At 43.1% G+C, this 26,650-nt stretch overlaps 1 protein-coding gene and 1 non-coding gene across 2 annotated transcripts in view; both read right to left on the bottom strand.

Annotated features, from left to right (window-relative positions):
• ANKDD1B (ankyrin repeat and death domain containing 1B) overlaps positions 1-26,650 on the bottom strand; it is a 73,880-nt gene that overhangs the window by 25,178 nt on the left and 22,052 nt on the right. The window contains 8 exon segments of the mRNA XM_070796807.1: positions 1,856-1,942; positions 4,425-4,516; positions 4,519-4,534; positions 9,310-9,408; positions 14,437-14,479; positions 14,481-14,525; positions 15,239-15,246; positions 15,284-15,382. Coding sequence (XP_070652908.1) covers positions 1,856-1,942; positions 4,425-4,516; positions 4,519-4,534; positions 9,310-9,408; positions 14,437-14,479; positions 14,481-14,525; positions 15,239-15,246; positions 15,284-15,382 — 489 coding nt within the window.
• LOC139185529 (U5 spliceosomal RNA) lies at positions 26,245-26,360 on the bottom strand. The gene has a single exon (XR_011569103.1). It is a non-coding gene; the product is annotated as a U5 spliceosomal RNA (small nuclear RNA).

Genomic DNA, 26,650 nt, shown 5'->3' with positions numbered 1-26,650 from the left:
ATGGGACCAGATACCATGACCTTCGTTTTCTGAATGTTGAGCTTTAAGCCAACTTTTTCACTTTCACTTTCATCAAGAGGCTCTTTAATTCTTCATTTTCTGCCAGAAGTGTGGTCTCATCTGCATATCTGAGATTATTGATATTTCTCCCACAATCTTGATTCCAACTTGTGCTTCATCCAGTCCAGCATTTCTCATGATGTACTCTGCATATAAGTTAAATAAGCAGGGTGATAACATACAGCCTTGACCTACTCCTTTCCCGTTTTGGAACCAGTCTGTTGCTCCATGTCAAACTGTTGCTTCTTGATCTGCATACAGATTTCTCAGGAGGCAGGGAAGGTGACTTCCCATCTCTTGAAGAATTTTTCCACAGTTTGTTGTGATCCCCACAGTCAAAGGCTTTGGCGTAGTCAATAAGGCAGAAGTAGATGTTTTTCTGAAACTCTCTTGCTTTTTTGATGATCCAATGGATGTGGGCAATTTGATCTCTGGTTCTTCTGCCTTTTCTAAATCCAGCTTTTCTAATCACAAGTGATTAATGAGAAAGCATATGTTTATTTTCCTTATTTGAATATCAGATCACCTGACCTGCCTCTTGAGAAACCTATATGCAGGTCAGGAAGCAACAGTTAGAACTGGACATGGAACAACAGACTGGTTCCAAATAGGAAAAGGAGTACGCCAAGGCTGTATATTGTCACCCTGCTTATTTAACTTATATGCAGAGTACATCATGAGAAACGCTGGGCTGGAAGAAGCACAAGCTGGAATCAAGATTGCCTTGGATGAAATATCAATAACCAATGCAGGTCAGGAAGCAACAGTTAGAACTGCACATGGAACAACAGACTGGTTCCAAATAGGAAAAGGAGTAAGCCAAGGCTGTATATTGTCACCCTGCTTATTTAACTTATATGCAGAGTACATCATGAGAAACGCTGGGCTGGAAGAAGCACAAGCTGGAATCAAGATTGCCTTGGAGAAATATCAATAACCTCAGATATACAGATGACACCACCCTTATGGCAGAAAGTGAAGAGGAACTAAAAAGCCTCTTGATGAAAGTGAAAGTGGAGAGTGAAAACGTTGGCTTAAAGCTCAACATTCAGAAAACGAAGATCATGGCATCTGGTCCCATCACTTCATGGCAAATAGATGGGGAAACAGTGTCAGACTTTATTTTGGGGGGCAAAATCACTGCAGATGATGATTGCAGCCGTGAAATTAAAAGACGCTTACTCCTTGGAAGGAAAGTTATGACCAATCTAGATAGCATATTCAAAAGCAGAGACATTACTTTGCCAACGAAGGTCCGTCTAGTCAAAGCTATGGTTTTTCCAGTGGTCACGTATGGATGTGAGAGTTGGACTGTGAAGAAAGCTGAGCACCAAAGAATTGATGCTTTTGAACTGTGGTGTTGGAGAAGACTCTTGAGAGTCCCTTGGACTGCAAGGAGATCCAATCAGTCCATCCTAAAGGAGATCAGTCCTGGGTGTTCATTGGAAGGACTGATGCTAAAACTGAAACTCCAGTACTTTTCCACCTCATGCAAAGGGTTGACTCATTGGAAAAGACCCAGATGCTGTGAGGGATTGGGGACAGAAGAAGGGTCCGACAGAGGATGAGATGACTGGATGGAATCACCGACTCAATGGACATGAGTTTGAGTAAACTCTGGGAGTTGGTGATGGACAGGGAGGCCTGGTGTGCTGCAGTCCATGGGGTTGCAAAGAGTCCGACACGACTGAGTGACTAAACTGCACGAATTCTAAAACTGCCTCTCAAGGCTTTCATCCAACAGGGAGGACTCAGCAACCAGCTCAGTTAAACAGAGTGAAATCCATGGACTGACCTTGTAAACAATCTTCAAGTTATAGCCAGCCTTCAGCACGGTTTCAAGTTCCATGTTTCCAAAATCAGCAGCTACATGCAAAGGAGTCTGCAAGCCTCTGCCATGAGAAATTTCAAAAATATAATTCAAGCATGTTAAAGAGAGAAGAAAGCTACATAATGAAAAGACACAGGAAAGCAAAGGTGTCCTCCACAGGCATAAGGGAAAACAGATAAGCTTATTTTTAAACAGGAACAGGAGACATTAATTGCTGTTTATTTATAACAATGAAAGATTGAAAGGAAGTTACATGCTTAATAAGGAGACTCATGAGATAAATTATGGTATATACACATATTGTAAAAGTAGGCAACCATCACAAACGACTTTTTAAAATAATTTCAATAAGGGATACCTACAGTAGTAAGTTCATAGAGATACAGCGAAATGGTGTGTCGAGGAGAAGGGAATAAGGAACTACTGTTTAAAGAGTATGGAGTTTCAGTTTGGAACGATAAAGCTCTGGAGATAGTGTGAGAGTTATGTACATGGTCAATATGCTTAATGCCACCAAACTGTACACTTAGAAATGGTTACAATAGTTAAGTTTTATGTTACATCTATTTTTCCAGAATAAAAAATAATTTCAGAGATTTGTAAAAATGAAAAAGTGCTTGTAACATTTAAAACCTTAGGAAAAAAACACTATCTAGCTGAGCTCAATTTATATATAAAAATAGAGAAAGAGAAGAAAATGCGTTGGTGATGTTAAGAATGATAACATCTAGATTGAGGGATTAGAGGTTATTTTTATTGCCTTCTTGATGCTTTTCTCTATTTTGCAAATTCCCTACATTATAGTGTATAGAAGGAGTGTCAGCTTTTAATTCCTTTCTGAAGTAACTATTTTCCGACAAAAAGGACAGGAGTGTCTCAGAGAAATAGATGAAATCTCAAGAAAACCACCCATCTTATACCTCCCACCGAAAGAAATTCTGATGTGAAGACATTTCTAAAATATTAACACAGAAAGGGACACTGGTTGCGACCCAGCCCAACTCCTAAACCGGAGGGAGGAAGCAACTCCCTCAGTGTCACACAGCTGGGCAGTGCCACCTGGTTCAGGACTCTTCCTCCTAGCGCACAGGGCCAACCTGCTTGGGATGTTAGCAGAATTAATATCAAAAGGCATTCACTAAAGACCCACTGTAGGTGGCAGTGTGCCCCTCTGGCGGCTCAGTACCTAAGACACGGAGCTTACACTGACAGACTGATCAAAAGTCTATACCAACATGGAACAGAGACTAGTGTCACACACCAAATACTCACAAAACCTCCCTATGGCAAAACTGCTAGAAGTCTAGAGGGCAGGAAATGCACCAAAATATTAAGAGAGCTCTCTTTTTGGGGGGGGATTAGAACCAAATTGTAAGTTTTTAGCTTATTTATGTTTTCTTACTTTTATACATTGTGTGTATTCTTAGTCTAACAAAAACCATCAATGATGAAGAGTTTGATACCCTGGGTGGCAGTCTAGTAAGCCTCATTCGCTGGAGTGGAGCTAGTGAAACCAGAACCACTTGTGAGTTCTGTCCATGTGGAGAGAAAGATGCTGCCCATAAGAAAAGATCTGGGGCATTAACATAGCTGAACACACATGTATGTTTAATAACAAGGGGGATTTTTCTTTCCCTCACTTTTGGGATAGTAAAAGACCAGGGAGGAGAATGGTCCCTGGGGAAGGAAGGGACAGACAGGGAGTTAAGTCCCCATTCACCTCAGGGCACCAGTGACCTCACAGGTTGGAGCTGGAGCAGAGATGGGCATCAGTGCTCTGGCTTCACAGATGAGGAAACCGAGGACTGCCCAGTGGGTAAGTTCAGGCATCCTCACCAATCATGGCTGCTCCTGACCTTGGAGGGGGCAGCCAGGAAGGAGGGAGAGGTCCCGAGGCTCATGGGTTAAGACCCCTCTCTCTGAGAGTTTTCCTTCCCACTCCTGGCCTCTGGAGGAGTGCAGCCCGTCCCACAGCAGGACCCAGTGCAGACAGCACCCACCCCCATCCTCTTAATTCTTCCGCCTCAACATTTCTATTTCTAGCCAGTGATGGATGCCTTCTATGGAGCATTTGGTTCTGCTCCAATGACTGAATTCATGGTGATTTAAAAAAGATTTTTTTTCAAGAGGTCTCTTTTGCCTTTGGGCAAAAAGAAGATACATTCATTTACTGTCTGTCATACAGAAACAAAGCTTCCTTCTGGGGGAAAAGGGTTCTCTGCCAACTACAACATTTCACACTGGGGGAGTAGCTTTTGATTTAAAGAGGCTCTGGTGATTTACCGCCGAGCTACAGTTTATCTATCTGAAGCACTGGGCCTGTTAAACGTGAACAGTTTAATAATGCACTGGCTGAATCCCAGTTGTGCATTTGAAAAAGACAGAATATGTGTGTGCAAGTGGGAGTGAGGGTGAGAGGAGGAAAAGGATAAAAAATAAATGTGCCTGTTCCTCCCAGGAACCTTGAACTTGATCAAAACTACCCCTAAACACACTGAGTTGAAACAAGAAAATTGACTCTCCAGGTTCTGACTTGCTGGCTTACCTGATTTAAGATATCAGTGTCATGCTGTGCACTTAATAAGCTGTTCACCACTGTGACATGGTTATTGAGAACAGCTAACGAAGAGGGGACGCCTTAGGCTGCAGAAACAAATGACAATGTCAAATTCAAAAAATTCTGGCTTCAACATTCAGATCAAAAAGTGACTCATTTCAGCAGATAATCCCCTGAACACTGACACTGCCCAGCGTGGTGGTGAGTCCTTCATTAAGTCTTCAGCAATCATTTGCCTGCCAAGGCCGCACAGCTAACCTACTCACCAGCAACCCACCCTCCTGCATCATTTATTCTAGAACTTGATTCTGAGCACCTACTATTAGCCAGGCTCTTTTCAGGACGCTAGGGGTTCAGTCAGCATCCTGAAAAAGAGCCTGGCCTATGAATGAATGGAAACTATGGCTTTTCCAGTAGTCATGTATTGATGTGAGAGTTGGACCATAAAGAAGGTTGATCACTGAAGAATTGATACTTTCTAACTGGGGTGCTGTAGAAGGCTCTTGAGAGTCCCTTAGACAGCAAGATCAAATCTGTCAATCCTAAAGGAAATCAGACCTGAATTTTCATTGGAGGGACTGATGCTGAAGCTGAAGCTCTAATACTTTGGTCACCTGATATAAAGAGCTGACTCACTGGAAAAGACCTGATGCTGGGAAAGACTGAGGGCAGGAGGAGAAGGGGATGACAGAGGATGAGACAGTTGGATGGCATCACTCATTCAGTGGACATGAGTTTGAGAAAACTCTGGGAGATAGTGAAGGATAGGGAAGCCTGGTGTGCTGCAGGCAATGGGATCACAAAGAGTTGGACACGACTGAGCGACTGAAGAAGAGCAACACGGGGTTCAATGGTGAACGTGGCCCAGCCTCAGGAATCTTTCATTGAGTAGGGAAAGTAGACATTGATTTTTTTTAAGTCACAAAATAAATATACGGTTACTAATTGTGTTAAGTACCTTGGAGGAAAACTGCAGAGTAGTAAGATAACATATGTTGGGGTGGGCTGAGGGCCAAACTTTCTGGAGGGCAGAAAAAAACTTTCTTGAAGAACTGACGTCTGAGCTCAAATATGAAGACTAAGAAACTACTGAATACCTTAATTGCAGGACTTTGCAGAGCCTTCAAAGAGCTAAAGTGCAGTGGGAGTAACCACAAGGAGGAAATAGCAGTCATATTCCATATTTCCTAACTTGCCTTGAACTAGGGCTTTTTCTCCCTCGAGCGGGTTGTGGGACTAACACCCCCTCACCTAGGGTACGGTCCATGCTCAGCCCTCCCACCTATGTAGTCTGACCACTGTGTATTCACTAGGCCCGACAGTCTGCTTTCCTCCCACTTTTGTGGCTAAAATGCCTGTCTTCCGGCCACGCACTACTCACCTCCACCGCGGGCTCCTTACCAGCTCTGGCAAGCTCAGTGCCCGCCTCCACAGTCACACACAGCCTCTTGCTGCCTTACTCCCACCCAGCTGCCCCTGGTCCCGGGGGCTCAAGAGAAAACACCTCCCTGGGGGTGGACAAGGCAGCTGCAGGGAGGAAAAAAGGCGAGGAGAACACAGCTAAGGTGTGAGAGTGAGGTGAGGGGCATCTAGTGGGGAGGGGCGGGGTTGGGGCACAGGGAAGACAGAGCAGCAAAGGGGATGCAGTGAGACCCTGTGGACCACAGAAGCTGAGCTGAGAGGAGAGAGAGTGGAGAGAAGGGGTGCAGATGCCTCGAGGGTGGGTGCAGAGGACGGCGCAGGGTTGCTCAAGCAGAGACGATGTCGTTAGTCTGCATCAGGAAGGCACATAAAACACATCCTCCTAATGGCACCACTACACACTCACGGCCCCAACAGTTCAGTTCAGTTTAGTCACTCAGTCGTGTCCAACTATTTGGGACCCCATGGACTCCAGAATGGAGAAGGCAGTGGCACCCCACTCCAGTACTCTTGCCTGGAAAATCCCATGGACAGAGGAGCCTGGTAGGCTGCAGCCCATGGGGTCGCTAGTCGGACACGACTGAGCAACTTCACTTTCACTTTCCACTTTCATGCATTGGAGAAGGAAATGGCAAGCCACTCCAGTGTTCTTGCCTGGAGAATCCCAGGGACGGGGGAGCCTGGTGGGCTGCCGTCTATGACAACACGACTGAAGCGACTTAGCAGCAGCAGGACTCCAGAATGCCAGGCCTCCCTCCATCAGCAACTCCCAGAGCTTGCGCAAACTCATGTCCATTGAGTCAGTGATGCCATCCAACCGTCTCATCCTCTGTCATCCCCTGCCCCTCCCACCTTCAATCTTTCCCAGCATCAGAGTCTTTTCGAATGAGTCAGCTCTTCACATCAGGTGGCCAAAGTATTAGAGTTCAGCTTCAGCATCAGTGATTTCAATGAATATTCAGGACTGATTTCCTTTAGGATGGATTGGTTGGATCTCCTTGCAATCCAAGGGACTCTCAAGAGTCTTCTTCAACACCACAGCTCAAAACCATCAATTCTTCAGTGCTCAGCTTTCTTTATAGCCAACTCTCACATCCATACAGTTAATACTCTCATATCCCCAACAGTTAATACTGTTTAAAAACACGAGGCTGACAGCTTTTCATTCACAACCACCCCAGCAGTTAGGTCTTCTATTCCACACTTTACATACTGAGAGAGTCAATTCCTAGGCAGGTTGATAAGAAGTCCAGGTCCCTGAGGAGGAGAGAAGGGCCTGGGGCTCTTGAAGAGGAGATAGGGGCCTGGAATTCTCAAGGAGGAGGAAAGGACAAAGTCTTTTTTTTTTTTTTTTCTCTCTCTCTCTCTCTACATTCCTTAGTCTTAGTCACATAAAACATTTTTTTCCTTAAGCCCAGAACTGATGATTACACAACAAACAACTCAGTTTAAACTCTGTACTAAGGATTATATCGGAGAAGGCAATGGTACCCCACTCCAGTACTTTTGCCTAGAAAATCCCGTGGACGGAGGAGCCTGGTAGGCTGCAGTCCATGGGGTTGCTAAGAGTCAGACACGACTGAGCGACTTCACTTTCACTTTCCACCTTCATGCATTGGAGAAGGAAATAGCAAGCCACTTCAGTGTTCTTGCCTGGAGAATCCCAGGGACGGGGAAGCCTGGTGGGCTGCCGTCTATGGGGTCGCACAGAATCGGACATGACTGAAGTGACTTAGCAGCAGCAGCAGCAAGGATTATATAACAACAATGTATCCTGCTTGAGGACAGTTTCTCCTTGAAAAACCTTCTGACTAATCCTGATACCTTAAAATGTATATCATGGGAGTGGGTCTGGTAAGATCTTTAGATTGTTAGTTCTAATCCTGTCATCTTAAAACGTACATTGTGGGAGTGGGTCTAGTAAGATCTTTACAACCTTGTATTCTTTTGATTCACTGTGAGTGAGTGAGTGAAGTCGCTCAGTCTGATTCTTTGCCACCCCATGGACTGTAGCCTGCCAGGCTTCTCCATCCATGGGATTCTCCAGGCAAGAATACTGGACTGGGTTGCCATTTCCTTCTCCAGGAGATCCTCCCAACCCAGGGATTGAACCCAGGTCTCCCACATTGTAGGCAGATGTTTTTAAAAAGTATATAACTCCCTTGCTGACACTAGCAAGGTGGTCACTCTCTGCCCCCTTCTGATGTCTATGTCAGAAGCTTTCTCTGTCCCTTTTTATACTTAAATAAAACTCTGCTACACAAAAGCTCTTGAGTGATCAAGCCTGGTACCTGGTCCAGAAGCTAAATCTTCTTCTTTGGAGATCCTGAATCACCTAAGCTATCAATTCAGAGGTTAAATCACCTCCTGAGGCATCTGAGCTAGGAAGTGGAAGAGACAGGATTCAAACCCAGATCTTCCTGACTCCGACATCAACACCAGCCTCCTTCCCACAGGGGTAGATGGATGGAAGAAAGGTGTAGTGATTGAGCAAAGAACACAGCAGTACTCAGAGGAGGAGGAAAGGAGGGGCAGATGGGACCTAAAGCTGTGTGCATCAGACTGTCCAAGGGTGAGCAAGGGCAGTCGGAGACAGATGGGGTGGAGGGGCAGGCTTTCCGTACAGACCTCTTCTGCTCTGGGAGGACCTGGTCTCTATGACACCAAGCATGAAAAAAAAAAAGAACAGATCCCTAATCCCAGTGACACAGGGAGGGCCCTTCCTGCTGGGACTACCAGCCTTGCTGTGGCCCCAAACCCTCCTGAGAAACAGGGGGCATCCTTGGATAGACCGGACAAATTCAGAGCCTCTCGTACCATTCTCCAAAAACTACCAATCCTGGTTTAAATCACATCCCTTCTCTCCAGTTAACACAATAAATAGCAATGGCTTAAACAAGAGCAGAGGAAAGAATATTCTCCCAGGAGAAATGAAAGTAGAGTGAAAAATAGCATCTAATTCCAGCACAGATGGCCTTTGTTAATTCTGCCAGGGCCAACTTCAGAAAACCTAAATCAGTACAAATGACTGACTTTCAAAAGAAAAACAAAATCGGTCAGCGAAGGGCGAAAAATAATCCTTCTCCTTCCTATTAACAGCAGTGTCATCATTTTCCCAGACTGATAAATTTAATACAAGAATGGCATCTCCAGACACTTGAGAAAGTTTAACTGCGGCAAATATAAATATTTAAAACACAAAGATTTCATTTTGTTCAGGAACTGCAACAGCTTTCTAAAATTCAGCCCTCGGATTCTATTTCTCATGATTAAAACTCAGTCTGCAAAAGGAGTTGGTCAGCCCTCCCAGAAAGAATTCCTCCTTTGTGGTCACCTGTTCTTCCCTTCCCTCTCCCCAGCATATCTGCAGGCAGCATCTTACGGCACACAGAGCCTCACAGAGCTGGGATCAAAGTCCATGTTATCGTAATAGACTCACTTCCATCTTCTGGTGCAGATCAACGTTCTCATTGAGAAGAAAGCTGACCAATGATGCATGGCCATTCCGAGTTGCTGTCTGCAAAGCACTGATATTGATCTGTAACAGACAGGTGGAGAGAGAAGGCAGGGAGGGATTTCCATTAGAATCCAGCATGCTTTCTGGTGTTCTTCTCATGGTTATCAATGAATACAATGAAACCGTATGACTCTTTTAAAGAGAAAATCCAATGTGTTTCTTATTATTGGGTGGGGGGTGCTCTTTGCTGCTTCTAGGTAAAGAGTCAGGTCCTAGGCATGCCTCAGGCAAACATGAGCTAAAGCCAGGAAGTACCAAGTGAACTGGGGCCAGGTCTTCTCTCTATATACCCTGCTAACCCTCTCCTTGACCCAGAAGAAATGAACTTGCTCTTGGCCCCAGAAATGTCTCAACCCTCTTTCATTCTGTTTACTAGTAACTGTCCCCTTGCAGGTACCACCTCAAAACAGCATGAAAGTGTTAGTGGCTCAGCTGTGTCCAACTCTTTGCGATCCCACGGACTGTGGTTCACCAGGCTCTTCTGACCATGGAATTCTCCAGGCAAGAATACTGGAGTGGGTTGCCATTTCCTCCTCCAGGGGATATTCCTGACCCAGGGATCAAGCCCACGTCTCCTGTGTCTCCTGCTTTGCAGGGGGATTCTTTACCACTCGGCCACCTGGGAAGCCCCTGATTATCCCATCCTCTTGCAAAAGTCCTTGCAAGAAGAAAAGCTTAAAGATAATAGTGTATGGTTCTAAGCCGCTGTGCTTTGGGTTGGTTGGTTTTAAAGTGATAGGCAAGTGGAACAAATACTCACAGAACTGATACACACTCCAACCAATGGGAATCTAGCTTGAGCTGATACTAAATGCCTGAATGACCTTGAATAAATGGCCTCATAGAGGCTCAAGGATGGGCCTCTATGTCTTCCTCTGTGACAGTAACAGAACCACCTATATTATTAGTTTTCTATTGCTGCAAATAACAAATTACCACAAATGTAAGTGCCTTAAACAATACAGATGTATTATCTTACAGTTCTAGAGGTCAGAAGTCTGAAATGAGTCTCACTGAGTGAAGAGAAAGGCCTATAGGGAGGCTTTCAGGAGAATCCATTTCTTTGCCTTTTTCAGTCTGTGGAAGCCACACACACCCCTTGGCTCTCAGCCCCCTCCTTTACCTTCAAAGTCAGCAATGGGGTGCTCAGTCCTTCTCGTGTTACATCCCTCTGGCCTCCCTGCTGGCCTCATTGTTCTGCTTGAAAGGATCCTTGTGATTATATTAGGCTCACCTGGATAATCTCGTTGTAGGGTCAGATGATGATCAACCTTAATTCCCCTTCGCTCTGTAACTTCACAAACTTACAGGTTCCTAGGATCCTAATGTGGACCTCTTTGGGGGGCTGTTATTCTGGCAACCACAGCATCCTACCTCTTTTCCTGAAACCATCACAGTACTTGGGAAATACATGAGCTAGTAAAGGTGAGCAATGATCTTCAATATCATCTCAATAAAGCCACAAAAATTTATTGAGCACTTATTATGTATCAGACCCTATGTTAAATAGTGGGGGCGTGGATATGATTAGACTGACAATATCTCTGACATTACATTCCAGTAGGGGTGGACAATCGATATATAGATCAGTAGACTGGTAAATCAGTAAATCAACAGATTTAGAATAAATCCATCTATTAGATTCTAGATGTTATTAGAAGAATAATATCAGCTAGTGGTAATGAGCATGCTACAGTGAGAAGTGAAATAGTGTGACTGGATGATTATTTTCCAGTGAGTGATCAAGAAAACCTTCTTGGATTGGGTGACATCTAGACTGAGATCAGAATGGTAGGAAATGCCCCCTAGTGGAAGGATGTGATGCAGAAACAGGTTTGTAAAGAGCCCAAAGCCAGGAACCCAAAGAGCTGTAGGGGCCTGTGGCATCTCATCCACAAGACACAAGAGGCACAGAGTGTATGACCTTCAGACTTTTTAAGCACCAAAGAAATATTTGAAATCTTAACAACAACAACAACAAAAAAAACAGTTGGTTCCAAATGCCAAAAGAAAACCACCAAATTGAAGTGAATAAATATTTAATCAACATAGTCATACATCATTGATTGTTAAATGCAATATTCATAAAGTATTCAAACACTGTAAACAATTTGCAGGTTAAATTTTTTCACCTCCCTCAAATTTTCAAGTATGAGCAGAGTTCTAAGAAATCAATCATAAATTCAATTGAGTTCAGTCGCTCAGTCGTGTCCAACTCTTTGCGACCCCATGAATTGCAGCATACCAGGCCTCCCTGTCCATCACCAACTCCCAGAGTTCACTCAAACTCACATCCATCGAGTTGGTGATGCCATCCAATGATCTCATCCTCTGTTGTCCCTTCTCCTCCTGCCCCCAATCCCTCCCAGCATCAGAGTCTTTTCCAATGAGTCAGCTCTTCCCATGAGGTGGCCAAAGTATTGGAGTTTCAGCTTCAGCATCATTCCCTCCAAAGAAATTCCAGGGCTGATATCCTTCAGAATGGACTGGTTGGATCTCCTTGCAGTCCAAGGGATTCTCAAGAGTCTCCTCCAACACCAGAATTCAAAAGCATCAATTCTTTGGTGCTCAGCCTTCTTCACAGTCCAACTCTCACATCCATACATGACCACAGGAAAAACCATAGCCTTGACTAGATGGACCTTTGTTGGCAAAGTAATGTCTCTGCTTTTCAATATGCTATCTAGGTTGATCATAACTTTTCTTCCAAGGAGTAACAGTCTTTTAATTTCATGGCTGCAGTCACCATTTGCAGTGATTACTTCCTTATTTCCATAATGAAGAAAAACTGAACAAAACCTAAATGGCCAGGAGCTAAAGAAGGGTTAAAGGCATTTTGGAAAGACCCTAAAAATATGCATGCATCGGAACACAAAGAAAACTCAGAGGAAAACATATCAGATGTTTATAAGATAATCCTTTCAGTGTAGAGAAAATATGAAAATTGCTATTTATGTTTATTTTTATCTCAATCTTTAAAATTTATATTTCTGGCATATGTTTTATAATATATTGATTTAATGATAAATGCACCTGTGATAAGGCACATGCTCACATTTTCTTTACTGATATGAGTTTGCTACCTAGAATGTTTGGAGAGCACCACACTCAAGCCTAGTCCCATGAGTCACTCCATGGTCTGGCAAGGGCCTATGTCAGAAAACAGAGGCAGCCCAAGACCGTATGTACCTTATGGGCTTCATCCAAAGGATTAATAGTATCACTAGATACTTTGTGCAAATAAAATCTATCACAGTCTACAAGTACAGTTTGTTAGACTTAAAGACTTTTCTTCAATGTGCCCTGACTCAAAAATAGCTAAAATGTGGATTAAATCCAGGTGCACACATTCCAGTGGTAAAGTATTAGAATAGAAAAGGGCCAGCATGACTAAGACTTTAAATCCTATGACTATAGGACTGGATCTCTATATTTGTGAAGGCCAATCAGGGCTAAGATTTTTGCTGGGTGAATCCAGTTCTCCTTGAGTTTCTCACGCATCATTCATAACTTTTATTCAAGAAGATCACATTCCTAGGATCTTCATAAAGTTAAAGCACTTCAATCTGATCATCACTACTATGAAGTTCAAGAGGACTCAAATCACCTGGATCTCCAAACAGCCAGCTCCAAAGGCGTGGACCCAGAGGTTAAAAAGTGACCTCCCAGAGCAGATGACTCATGGTCTGCCTCCGCAGCCGCAGCCTCTCCGCTGAACCCAGGCCTGCTTTCTATCTCTCCGCTCCCCTCACCTGAGTTATCCCCTCCCACAGTGTCTCAGGGAGAGCCCGCCCACTCCCTGGTGACTGAGGCGCTCCCCCTCCTCCCCTCCTCTCACCCTCCACAGCTCAGGGATGGGCACCCCACCGTCCTGGGAGTGCAAGCCAGGGAGCTGCGGGGCAGAAAGTCTCCCCTCTCCCCAGCCCCTGCTCACAAGTCCTGTGACCTCTACCTCCTCCCACCTCAGGCTGTGTGCTGCCCCTGAGAGTCTGCCCAAGAGCCCTTGCCCCTGTCATTTCGGGTCACCTGAAGGGACGCCCCGCCTCCAGCTTTGCAGGCCCCAGTCCTCCCTTCAGAGCACAGCGTCAGTGTCCTGCCCCGCCTGCGAGGGCTCCCACCGCTCTGTGCCGCCTGAAACCCTCCCGGGTCTCTGCTCCCGGTAAGCGCGGCCTCCCATTGCTCCACCCCAGCTGTCCTCAGGTTCGGTGCTGTCGTTCCCAGTACTCACCGTGCTTTTTCATGCCTCAGTTCCCTCACTTGGGCTCCGTCTCCTGGTACCAGTGTTCACTAGAATGCCCAGAGCCACATAATATATCACCTCGTCTGTGTGAGGTATTTCTGAAACAGATTTTCCTTTGTGTTCCCATAGCACACTGCATATACATCTATTAGTGTATTTAACCCAATATAATATTTATTGTATGCCCATCTTGCCCTGTAGGCTTCCAGAATAAGAAAACACTCTACGTAGCAGGGTTCAGTCATGGTTCGGTCACTAAGTCTTGTCTGACTCTTTGGGACCCCAAGCACTGTAGGCTCCTCTGTCCACCATCCCCCAGAGCGTACTCAAATTCAGGTCCATTGAGTCAGTGATGCTCTCTGCCTCATACTGTAACCATTATCCAGAGTACACATTAAATATTTTTTGGTGAATAAGTGAATGGATTAACAAATGAACCGCTGTGAGTTCCTTTAAAGAAAAAGGGAGGAACCTTTCTGCATCACCTTTTACACCCTGTGGGCTTCCCTTATGGCTCAGCTGGTAAAGAACCCGCCTTCAATGCGGGGGACTTGGGTTCAATCCCTGGGTTGGGAAGATCCCCTGAAGAAGGCAAAGGCTACCCACTCCAGTATTCTGGCCTGGAGAATCCATGGACTGTGTAGTCCATGGGGTCGCAAACAGTTGGACACGACTGAGCGACTTGCACTTCACTTTGCAGCCTGTGGCACAAACACTTTTGTTTGCCCCCTATTCCTTTCTCGAAAGCTGTTCTTCTCACTCTTCCTCCTCTGCACCGCATGCTCACCTGTATGAGCCCCTGCACATACCTCATTGATCTCATGTATTTCTGGTGACTGGGTGAGCAGCACTGGCCACAGGGCTGTGACCACGCTTTTCTGCGAGGTGCAGGGCAGCGCTCTCCCCCCCTAGAACAGAGACCCCCTCAGGAGAGCTTCCCAGGAACATGCTGCACCCACAGGCAGGGCTGCAGAATGGCTTCCAGGGGCAGGGGTCACACTGGATAAAGCTGTGGCTCCAGTACTGGCCATGTTTTCCATAGTTTTAAGTGAAATTCATACTTTTAAAGTTTTAAATTGAAAATACATAGCTGTTTGAATGTGAAGGAAACAAACCATCCATGTTTCTTTTTTTACCTTCGCTGCTAATCTGCTAGTAAAAAATGGAATAATGCAAGTAATTGTATATAACTTTTGGGAAGGCAAACTGTCGCAAGACTTCTGGGAGGTAGTTTTAGCAATATTATCCCGAAGGGTTTTACAGTGTGTGGCACTCTTTGACCCACATCTAGGAATTGCTCCTTAAAAAAAGCATCAAAGACATGCACAAGCACATGGACATCCACTCGGTGTTTCCTTCCCTGGTCAGGTGGGACTGGAGTCCCCAGAAGATCTCAGGGCAAGAAAAGAGCAACTGGAGCTGACAGTAGAAAATTCCATGTAGTCCTCTGATTTCAGACATTTATGGAGCAAAATTGGTGATTCGGACAGTCCACTGAAAAAGTGGGTTGATTTCATTGGGATATCCCATGATCTTTCCGACTGTAGTAACAAGTGAAGAACTCAACTGCTCACCAGAATGCCATTGCCAAATCTATACCTCAACTGCCACTTCCCTTTCTCTAGTCCTTGGTGAAAAAATAAAATTCCATCTCACCTTGTCCTTTTCTGCAGTATGCAGATTAAGGAAGAGAAGTTTTCCTATCATTTCGACGTGGCCCCTCTCTGCCGCCAAAAGAAATGGTTTTCTTCCCTTCTGAAAATCAGTCACAAATGCCTGTATTATTACACACTTATTAAACACACAAGACAACTGGCCAAGTGGGGAGCATTTTGAGGAGGGCAAGAAGGCCAAGGTGGTGATTCTGGTCATGGCATTCTGGGCTCTTCTTAGGGGCAGGTCATAACAACCTCTCTCACTTCAAACCAGATCCAGTTCTGAGTTTTCGCCCCAAACTCCATCAGCACAGAATCATTTTCACGGGGGCAGGGAGGTACGTTCAGACATGGTCTTTCCAAAGCGTCTGGGGAAGGCCCCACCTCACAGCCAGACTATCTTCCCTTTCAAATGGAACATTTTTACCAACTTTCTGCATTTATGCAACAGGTCTTTCACTCAGCTATTTATTGAGAAGCTGATTTTGTGCCAGACCTCATCTGAGTCATTTGCATATCACTCAGTAAGCCTTGCCTTACTGATAAAAATGCTTGAAGCAGAAATCCTCCAGGGTTTAATATTTACATGACTCATTGAGACATGAAAGAAAGAAAGTGAAGTCACTCAGTCATGTCCGACTCTTTGCGACCCCATGGACTATAGCCTACCAGACTCCTCTGTCCATGGGATTTTCCAGGCAAGAATACTGGAGTGGGTTGCCACTTCCTTCTCCAGGAGATCTTCCCGACCCAGGGATTGAACCCGGGTCTTCTGCATTGTAGGCAGACACTTTACCATCTGAGCCACCAGGGAAGTCTTGACATGACAAGTGTTGTCTTGAGACATGACATTGTATCAACTGCTTCTTTCCAGGCCCTCCCTGCTTGTTAATGGGGTTTCCCTGGTGGCTCAGATGCCTGCTCATATACTTCTCTTTGACATTCACTAAGGATCAACAGGAAAACTCTTGAGAACAGGTCTGTATGATGTAGGATGGAGAAATTAGGAATTATCCAGAGAGTACAGCTTAAGAGAGATGTTTAGGTGTGATTTGTTAGGGAGGAAAGTTCAAGGGTAGAATCTTCTGATTATGGTAGTTTCTCCAAATCTTCACATTGCAAAGGGAGATTGCATTTTCGATAGCCAAAACGTCATTTGGCTATTGAAAGAACAGTGAAACACCTATAGAAAAACTCAATTTTCTAACCTGAGGTATTTAAAAGCAGGAAAACAAGTTGGGGTGGCCAACTTGGTGGGCAGCAGAAGTATTTTCGTCAACTAAAGAAAACATTCACCAATTGGCCTGCTATGTTGTTAACCAAAAGCTTAGCAAGATGTTTGAAATGTTAAAAGCAAGACACAAGACTCTTTATAAGAAGTTCCCTGAATCTGAGATTTGTTATCTGATCTCCTGCTAATGTAAGATAATAAAAAGTAATGCTTACTGTTTGCTTGAGATAATAGCTCATGATTCTCCAACAACTCAAAGAAAAAGGAAGGAAAAGTGCTAAAATAGTAAATGGCTTCCAGAAAAGTATGTATGGATCAGTCCTATGGGACTCTATACATGCCAGAGTAACAAACAGGCACCAAAAATTCACCTTATTTATATTTTTGAGCCAAATATGTTGCCAATTAGACCTATATCTCTAGCCCTTCAAAGTCTGAAATCCTGTCCTCATTGAATCACCAAGAAAGGACAAAGCAAAAAGACAGAGAATGCTTGGTGCCCACTTTTGCTGCTTGTGAGATTAGATCCATAATTGGAGATAAAGCTCTAGAGAGTCTTGAGCCACAAACTGGTGTTTAGTCAGTAAGTCATGGCCAACTCTGTTTGAATCCATGGACTATAGCCCACCAGGCTCCTCTATCCATGGGATTTCCCAGGCAATTATTGGAATAGGTTGCCATTTCTTCTCCAGGGGATCTTCCCCACCCAGGGTTCATCTCCTACTTGGCAGGTGGATTCTTTACCACTGAGCCACCTGGGAAGCCCCATGAGCCATCAACAGCTTTTGGGAAATGACAGAATGATTGTGTCCAGCTTATACAAATACCTGCAGAGAGCGCCAACAAAGGTCCATATAAACCAATCACAAAAAGAAAGATGAGAAACGCTGATTATATATTAGATGAAAACATTTAGTCACACATTCTTACAAATTAGTCACTCATTTATTCAACAACTGTTAACAATTATTAAGCATTTATATATATATATATATATATATATATATATCTTAGATATTGTCCTAAGCAAAAGTGGCCAAGATAAAAGAATATGACACCCTATCCTCAGGAAGCTCAGAGTCCATTAAGGAAGATGAGCAAATATGCAAGTGATTGTAATGAAATGCAATAACCAAATTGGTGATATGTGGGGGTACGTAACTCAGTTTGAGTTTGTGCCTGTGGTTGGGGAGGCAGGTGATAAGAAATGGTGGCTAATGCCCTGGAACAGAAGAAAAGAAGTCACTGAACTCAGAGATGCCCAAAGTATGGTTTCTCCTCTGGCATTCACAATTCATCTGTAGTTCCTCCAAGTCCAGATGCAGCTTACCGATCAGGAATCATTTTTATCATAAGCAATGCTGCTTAGTAAGAGTTAATATTGTACTTTTGTTTGTAGAGACACAGAGCCAGAAAGTTAACTAAGGTTTAAATTCTCATGCAGAAAGGAAAGGTGATTTGTTAGCCCTTTATGCACAAAGGGCATGAAGAACACGTGATGGTGTTCTGTCTGCGCGTGGACATTTGCTGCTTGTGTCTTTGCTTTTCCTTGGGAGAACCGCTCCCCTGCCCCTCTCCCTGCCAACACACACACACACACACACAACCATTAATTGAGCCCATTTACTGCTGTCAATGGCCAGGCTTTACCTGCCACGATCATATAACCCATGGTCACAGGAATTGGTTCAGGATTGGGCACATGTTTCAGGCAGGGCCAAACAGAATTATTGTGATTTATATATTTGATGATAAATATAAATATTTATATATTTGATGAATATTTGATGAGGGAGAAATTTTCTTTCTTATGAATCAAAATCCATAACACTATTCATAAGAATTTAGACTTGAGGCTGCTAGCAGCCATCCTTCCCACTATGTGGAGAGTATGCTTATCAGTAATGCCCACAGAGGGACTTCCCTTGTGGTCCAGTGACTAAGACTCCATGCTCCCAGTGCAGGGAGCCCGGGTTCCATCTCTGGTCAGGGAACTAGACCCCACATACCACAACTAAGAGTTCACATGCTGCAAGTAAAGATCTCACATACTGCAAATAAGACCCGGCACAGCCAAATAAACAAATACTTTTGTAAAAATGCCAACAGAAACAGCCAAGAGTTGGGCGGGAGCTGAATCTAGCCATGCCTGCAGCCAGCGAGATACACCCTCAAACTCTTTAGTTAGGAGTTCATAAACTACCTTCAATGTTTTTTCCAGATTAAACTGGATTTTTGTCACTCATAACAGAAAGAATTCTCACTAATACATATTTAGCAATCTGGGGAAAAACACTGCTGGAAATATTAGGAGTCTGTTCAACCTTAAAATGGCCTTACTATGTTATCCTTGGTTGCTACAAAGTCTTGCATTTCTGCATGGTTAAACAAAGTGACAGAGGACCCACCCACAGAGAAAGTCTAGTCTGATAAGTGGGAGGTTATCAAAGATAAAACATTTTTCCTCCCTAACAAAACAGCCATTGCTTCGAACTTTGGATGCTCTTTAAAAAATGTTATCATCAAAAACAAAAAAAAAAAAAGTGAAAGCCAAATTACACAAAATAAGGACATTTAAAGTAGTCTGTATCTTATAAACGTATCAAAAGGTAGCATAAAGAAAGACCAGCTGACAGTAAAATGAGATACAAATCTTTTCTCCCATCTCTAGTACATATTCTAAGCAAAATAAGAAGTTTGAAAACGTGAGTTTTTTTTTTAATATAGTTTATTGTGTCTACTTTCATATTTTTAACCACCCAACCCTTTTAAATTATGTTCGAATGGGCCTCTACCCAGTGCAGCTGTCTCCAAGAACGGAGACGGTCCTCACTGTAAGGCAGGGAGATTTTCTGCCTGGAGGACTGTGGAGCCTGGTGTCAGCACCTCAGGCTTCAGACCCCAGACAACCACAACTCAGTATCCTAAATCCCTTTCTTAATTAGCAAAAATGAGAATGGTTCAGAGTTTCTGTTCCTTTTTTTTTTTCCTGTGTTAGCTTAATGTGTACTTAACCTAATATGTCTTAATTCAATGCATTTAAATTGTTTGCACATGAATAAGTCTAAGGTGTTGCAGTTATTCATTAAAATTATTTTTCATTTTTAAGTTTACTGCAGGGTTATTTGCGGAGAAGGCAATGGCACCCCACTCCAGTACTCTTGCCTGGAAAATCCCATGGACGGAGGAGCCTGGTAGGCTGCAGTCCATGGGGTCGCGAAGAGTTGGACACGACTGAGCAACTTCACTTTCACTTTTTACTTTCATGCATTGGAGAAGGAAATGGCAACCCACTCCTTGCCTGGAGAATCCCAGGGACGGGGGAGCCCGGTGGGCTGCCATCTACGGGGTAGCACAGAGTCGGACACGACTAAAGTGACTTAGCATCAGTAGCAGGGAAGCCTTGCGTGCTGCAGTCCATGGGGTCACAAAGAGTCAGACATAACTGAGCAACTGAACAACAAAAAAATATATATATATACACATGTATAGTGATTCCCTTTACTGTAGGGTAGAAACTAATACAACATTGTAAAGCAATAAAAATTAAATACAAATTTAAAAAGCAATAAAAATTAAAATAAATTAATAATATAACCAAGTTGGGTTTTCCAGTGGGCTGAAAGTCTGTGTCCCCTCCCACCAAGTTCATATGTTGAAACCCTAAACCCAGTGAGATGAATTAGGAGACAGGGACTTTGAGAGTAATTAGGCCATGAGGGTAGAGTCCTCACGGATGGGATTAGTGCCCTTATAAATAAGAGGAGGCCAGAGCGCTAGCTGGCTCTCTTTTCTGCCCTGTGAGGATACAAGAAGTCAACAGTCTGCAACCTGGAGGACGACCCTTACCAGAACCAGCCCCGTGCTGGCATCCTGATTCCGGACTTACAACCTCCCAAGCTGTGAGAAAGAAGTCTCAGCTGTCACCCGGTTTATAGTGTTTTGTCATAGCAGCCTAAGACAAATTTATCCCAGAAATGCAAAATTGGCTCAACATTTGGAAATCAATGTCACTCACCACATTAACAATTTAAAAGAAGAAAGCACATGATCATCCTAATAGATGCAGCAAAACTTAAGTAAACAGAGAGTATAAGCAAATACTCGATAAAAGTTATCTAATACTTAAAATAAACATCATATTCAATGCAGAAATATTTAAAAGCATTTCTTTAAGATCAGGCGTAAGAAAAAGAGGTCCACTATCATTTCTACTTCATATTATATAAGATCAACGTTGTATATGTTAACTGTTCAATAATAAAAGAGAAAAAATATCAGAAAAGGAGTTTTAAAAAAATTATGTAGTTAGATAGTAAATTCAAATTATGAAAACTCCTGGGTGGTCCAGTGGTTAGGACTCCATGCTTTCACTGCCAAGGGCTGGGGCTTCGTCCCTGGTTGGGGAACTAAGATCTCACATGCCAGGCAGTATGGCCAAAAATAAATAACGTATTTAATTAAATAAATAAATTCAGATCCCATAGGATTTTCTTTTTTTTTTTTAAGATTTTTTTTTAATGTTGACCATTTTTTGTCTTTATTGAATTTGTTATAATATGGCTTCTGTTTTACCTTTTTTTTTTTTTTGCCATGAGGTATGTGGGATCTTAGCTTACGGCCAAGGATAGAAACCTGCATCCCTTCCTTGCATTGGCAGAAGTCTTAACCATGGGACCACCAGGGAAATCCCCAGTAGGAATTTTCATGGAAATCAGAAGGCTATTCTAAACATATTTGGAAGAACAAAGGATAGCCAAGTTACTCCTGAAAAGAAAACCAAAGAGAGGGATTAAGCCTACCACTTTCACGTCTTATTATAAATCCACAGGAATTAAGATGTGTGATATTAGCTCAGGGATAGATAAGTTGGACCCACGGAACAGAATGGAGAGCCCAGAGTGTTTACAACGTTGATTGTGGTAACGATTTCACGGGTCTGTACTTAACTCCAGACTCATCAGGTTGTACACCTTAAACATGTGCAGCTTTTTGTAGGTCAATCACACCACAGTAGAGTGGTTTGAAGAAAAAAACAGTGAGCACAGAAACATTCCCACTCTTGCAAGGAAAGCTGATGTCTGTCAGAGCTGTCACTGCAGATCAGTGGGGAAGAGACAGCAATAAATAAACAGTGCTGGGTGATTGTCAGAAATAAAAGTGACCCGCACTTCACACCATATAAGTCCCTCACATACAAATGAGTTCCATTCTGAGAGCACATTCGTTTAAGTCCAGTTTGTTCATAAGTCCCGCAAAGTTAGCCTAGGTACCCAATAACACAGTTGGCTATATAGTACTGTACAACTGAAGTGACTTAGCAGCAGCAGTAGCATATAGGTTTATAACATTTTTCACATGAATAATACATAACAAAACAAAAAATAAAGAAAACATTTTTAATCTCACAATATAGTACCATGAAAAGTATACTAGTTTCGGCTACATCACCACTGCTGTTACATTTGCTTCTGGACATCCTGGGCTGAAATAAAGCTACCGTACTACTGTACTCTACATAGCACTATTCAGTAAGGTACACAAAAGCACAACCATTTGTAGAGGATGCACACACATGACAATGTACGCCAGACACGTGAGTCAGCGTATGTGACTGGACATGTGAACACACATTTGCCTCTTTGAGAGTTCACAATGTGAAGGTTCATATGTAGAGGACTTACTGCACAAAAATTCAGTTCCAGATGAATCAAGAACTTAAATATGAAAAGCATAACTTTAAAAGATACAGAACTTCCTTTGTGGTCCAGCGGTTGACTCCCCACCTCCACTGCAGGGGGCACAGGTTTAATTCCTGGTAGAGAAAGTTCTGTACTGCCCTGGTGGCTCAGATGGTAAAGAATCTGCCTGCACTGCGGGAGGCCTGGGTTCAATCCCTGGGTTGGGATGATCCCCTGGAGGAGGGCATGGCAAACTACTCCAGTATTCTTGCCTGGAGAATCTCTATGGACAGAGGAGTCTGGCGGGCTATAGCCCATGGGTCACAAGGCTCTGGACATGACTGAGCAACGAAGCACAGCACACAGAGGAAGTTCTGCATACTGTGCAGTATGGCCAAAAAGAAAAGAGAAAAAAATTATATATATATATATATATATAATATGAAGATATAGAATTTAATAACGAGGCAAAGAATTATTAAACACACACAAAAGCACAAAATCAGAATACAATTTTTTAAAATAAGATCAATCTGACAATATTAAAATTTAGACCAGTTCGCCAGAAGAGACTAAAAAAGTTGGACAGGGAAGCCTTAAACTGGGAGAAGGAAATTGCACCACATAACCAGCAAAGAGTATGTATTTAGACTCTGGAGGACGTCCCTGGTGACCCAGTGGTTAAGAATGTGCAGGGGCTCAGGTTCCATCCCTGGTCTGGGAAGATCCCACCTGCCATGGGGCAACTAAGCTTGTGTGCCACAACTACTGAGTCTGTGCTCTAGAGCCTGCAATTCACAACATCTGAAGCCAGCGTGCCTGAAGTCAGTGCTCTGCAACGAGAGAAGCCACCGCAATCAGAAGCTGCAACAGGAGAGTAGCCCGCTGCTCGCAGCAACTAGGGAAAGCCCGAGTGGCAATGAAGACCCAGTGCAGCCATAAATAAATAAAAACCAAAGTCTTACTTAAAAAATAGTCTCTAGAGTCTGTATCAAAAACTACAACCACTTAGAAAATGACATTGCAGCAAAAGACAAGCACATGCATTTCATGGAAGAGATACCATGAATGCCCAAAACGTCTTTAAAAAGATGTTCAACCTCATTAGTAATTAAAGAAATGTACCTTAAAACTAAGATATAATAACTTTTTGACTACCAGATGGCGAAATTTAAAACCTGAATATACCAAGGCCCAGTAAGGCTGAGAAACAATGGGAATATGCATAGGTGATTGGCAGAAGTATAAATGGGTACACTCGCTTTGGGGACAAATTATTACACCTGCCTGCCCTAAGAAATCTGTGACTCCATTTCATTCTTAGGGAAAGAAAGCCTTACACAGTCTCAACAAGAAAAACATTATTCTAATAACCAAACCTGTAATAAGTAAAACAGACAATCCAGCCCTAAAGCCATGAAGGGAGAATAAGATCTATAGTCTATTATACTTTGAGCTGGCTTCTTTTTAGTTACAATCTGGTTGAGCATTTTAAAAACAAAACAGTCCCAATTAAAGCATTTCAATCATAAAATACACCCTGGACTTCAAACTTGATACAAAAAAAAAAAAACAATAACCACGTTTTCTTTCTGAAATTATTTAACTAACCAGCCCCTAAAATAATCAAAATCCCCATCAACTTCACACATAACTAACTGCTCATCAAGAAAGATTGAGTTCAGCTCAGTTCAGTCGCTCAGTCATGTCCGACTCTTTACGACCCCATGAATCACAGCACACCAGGCCTCCCTGTCTATCACCGACTCCCGGAGTTTACTCAGACTCATGTCCATCGAGTTGGTGATGCCATCCAGCCATCTGTCATCCCCTTCTTCTCCTGACCCCAATCCCCATCAGGATCTTTCCCAATGAGTCAACTCTTTGTATGAGGTAGCCAAAGTATTGGAGTTTCCGCTTTAGCATCAGACCTCCCAATGAACACCCAGGACTGATCTCCTTTAGGATGGACTGGTTGGATCTCCTTGCAGTCCAAGGTACTCTCAAGACTCTTCTCCAACACCAGAGTTCAAAAGCATCAATTCTTCAGCGTTTAGCTTTCTTCACAGTCCAACTCTCACATCCATACATGACCACTGGAAAAACCACAGCCTTGACTAGACGGACCTTTGTCGGCAAAGTAATGTCTCTGCTTTTCAATATGCTATCTAGGTTGGTCATAACTTTCCTTCCAAGGAGTAAGAGTCTTTTAATTTCACGGCTGCAATCACCATCTGCAGTGATTTTGGAGCCCCCAAAAATAGTCTGGCACTGTTTCCCCATCTATTTGCCATGAAGTGATGGGACCAGATGCCATGATCTTCGTTTTCTGAATGTTGAGCTTTAAGCCAACTTTTTCACTCTTCTCTTTCACTTTCATCAAGAGGCTTTTGAGTTCCTCTTCGCTTTCTGCCATAAGGGTGGTGTCATCTGCATATCTGAGGTTATTGATATTTCTCCCAGCAATCTTGATTCCAGCTTGTGCTTCTTCCAGCCCAGCGTTTCTCATGATGTACTCTGCATATAAGTTAAATAAGCAGGGTGACAATATACAGCCTTGGCGTACTCCTTTTCCTATTTGGAACCAGTCTGTTGTTCCATGTGCAGTTCTAACTGTTGCTTCTTGACCTGCATATAGATTTCTCAAGAGGCAGGTCAGGTGGTCTGGTATTCAAATAAGGAAAACAAACATACGCTTTCTCATTAATCACTTGTGATTAGAAAAGCTGGATTTAGAAAAGGCAGAGGAACCAGAGATCAAATTGCCCACATCCATTGGATCATCGAAAAAGCAAGAGAGTTCCAGAAAAACATCTACTTCGACCTTATTGACTATGCCAAAGCCTTTGACTGTGGATCACAATGAACTATGGAAAAATTCATCAAGAGATGGGAATACCAGACCACCTTACCTGCCTCCTGAGAAATCTGTATGCAGGTCAAGAGGCACCAGTTAGACATGGAGCAACAGACTGTTTCCAAATCAGGAAAGGAGTAGGTCAAGGATGTATGTTATCACCCTGCTTATTTAACTTATATGCAGAGTACATCATGAGAAACGCTGGGCTGGAAGAAGCACAAGCTGGAATCAAGATTGCCGGGAGAAATATCAATAACCTCAGATATGCAGATGACACCACCCTTATGGCAGAAAGTGAGGAAGAATTAAAGAGCCTCTTGATGAAAGTGAAAGAGGAGAGTGAAAAAGTTGGCTTAAAACAACATTCAGAAAAAAAAAAAAAAAAAAAACATTCACAAAACTAAGATCATGGCTTCTGGTCCCATCACTTCAGAGCAAATATATGGGGAAGCAGTCCAAAAATGTTGGGGTGCGGGGGGTGGGCTCCAAATTCGCTGCAGATGGTGACTGCAGCCATGAAATTAAAAGACGCTCGCTCCTTGGAAGAAAACATATAACATATTACAAAGCAGAGACACTAACCTTGCCAACAAAGGTCCATCTAGTCAAACATATGCTTTTCCCAATAATCATGTATGGATGTGAGAACTAAACTATATAAGAAAGCTAAGCACTGGAAAACTGATGTTTTTTAACTAATGTGTTGAGAAAGGCTCTTGAGAGTCTGTTAATAAGAAAATCTAACCATTCAATGTTAAAAAAAATCAGTCCTGAATTTACCCTGGAAGGACTGGCGCTAAAACTGAAATTCCAATAATTTGGCCACTTGATGCGAAGTACTAACTCATCGACAAAACAAACTGACTGAGTTAAAGATAACATGTATACAATTCTCACTTTAATAACCGGGGATTACACTATACTCCCCCAAAACCAACAGAAAAATATACAGTTTAACAGCCTTACTTCCATAAGCGGCTCAGTGGTGTTTTACTCTTTGCTTGCAACCCCGTGGATTGTAACCTACAAGAATTTTCACTTGGGATTTTCAGATAAGAGTACTGAAGTGACTTAGCATTTTTTTCTCCAGCAGATTTTTCCCCTTGAGATATCAAATCTGGATTGCACCATCATAGGTACAAACACTTTTCTAACCAAACCCAACAAGCCTTTCATTAACCAATATAAGTAGCCTTGTGAAAACAAGGCCTCAAAAAATTAGTTTTAGACTCAGAGTTGTTTCTCTCCACGGAAATCTTTAGTAAAAGGCGAAAGATTTATACGGTCTGAAGAGAAACCAGAGTATAACCTACAGCCTTGCAATTCACAGCACGAGTAACAGAAACTCCTAGAACAGTGAGAGTGACTAGCTAACACCGAGAGCCAGTGCCTGAACAAAAATTTCTAGATTACTCTGTAAAGAACGGTCTAATTTCAGAACACATAGGTAAAAGAAAATTTGAAGTTTTATAATTTTAAACGTGTATGGTGTGCAGCGCACGGTGGGTATGCAAATAAGGCAAGTGGGCGGCCTCTCCGCTTGGGAAAGCTGTCTCCACGCAGCGCCCCTGTGTCAGCACTAGGGGGCGAAGCGGC

Source organism: Bos indicus, chromosome 10, assembly GCF_029378745.1.
Source record: "Bos indicus isolate NIAB-ARS_2022 breed Sahiwal x Tharparkar chromosome 10, NIAB-ARS_B.indTharparkar_mat_pri_1.0, whole genome shotgun sequence".
NCBI classification, from domain to species: Eukaryota; Metazoa; Chordata; class Mammalia; order Artiodactyla; family Bovidae; genus Bos; species Bos indicus.
Note: the sequence above shows the minus strand (reverse complement) of the source record. Positions and strands in the feature narration are given on the sequence as shown.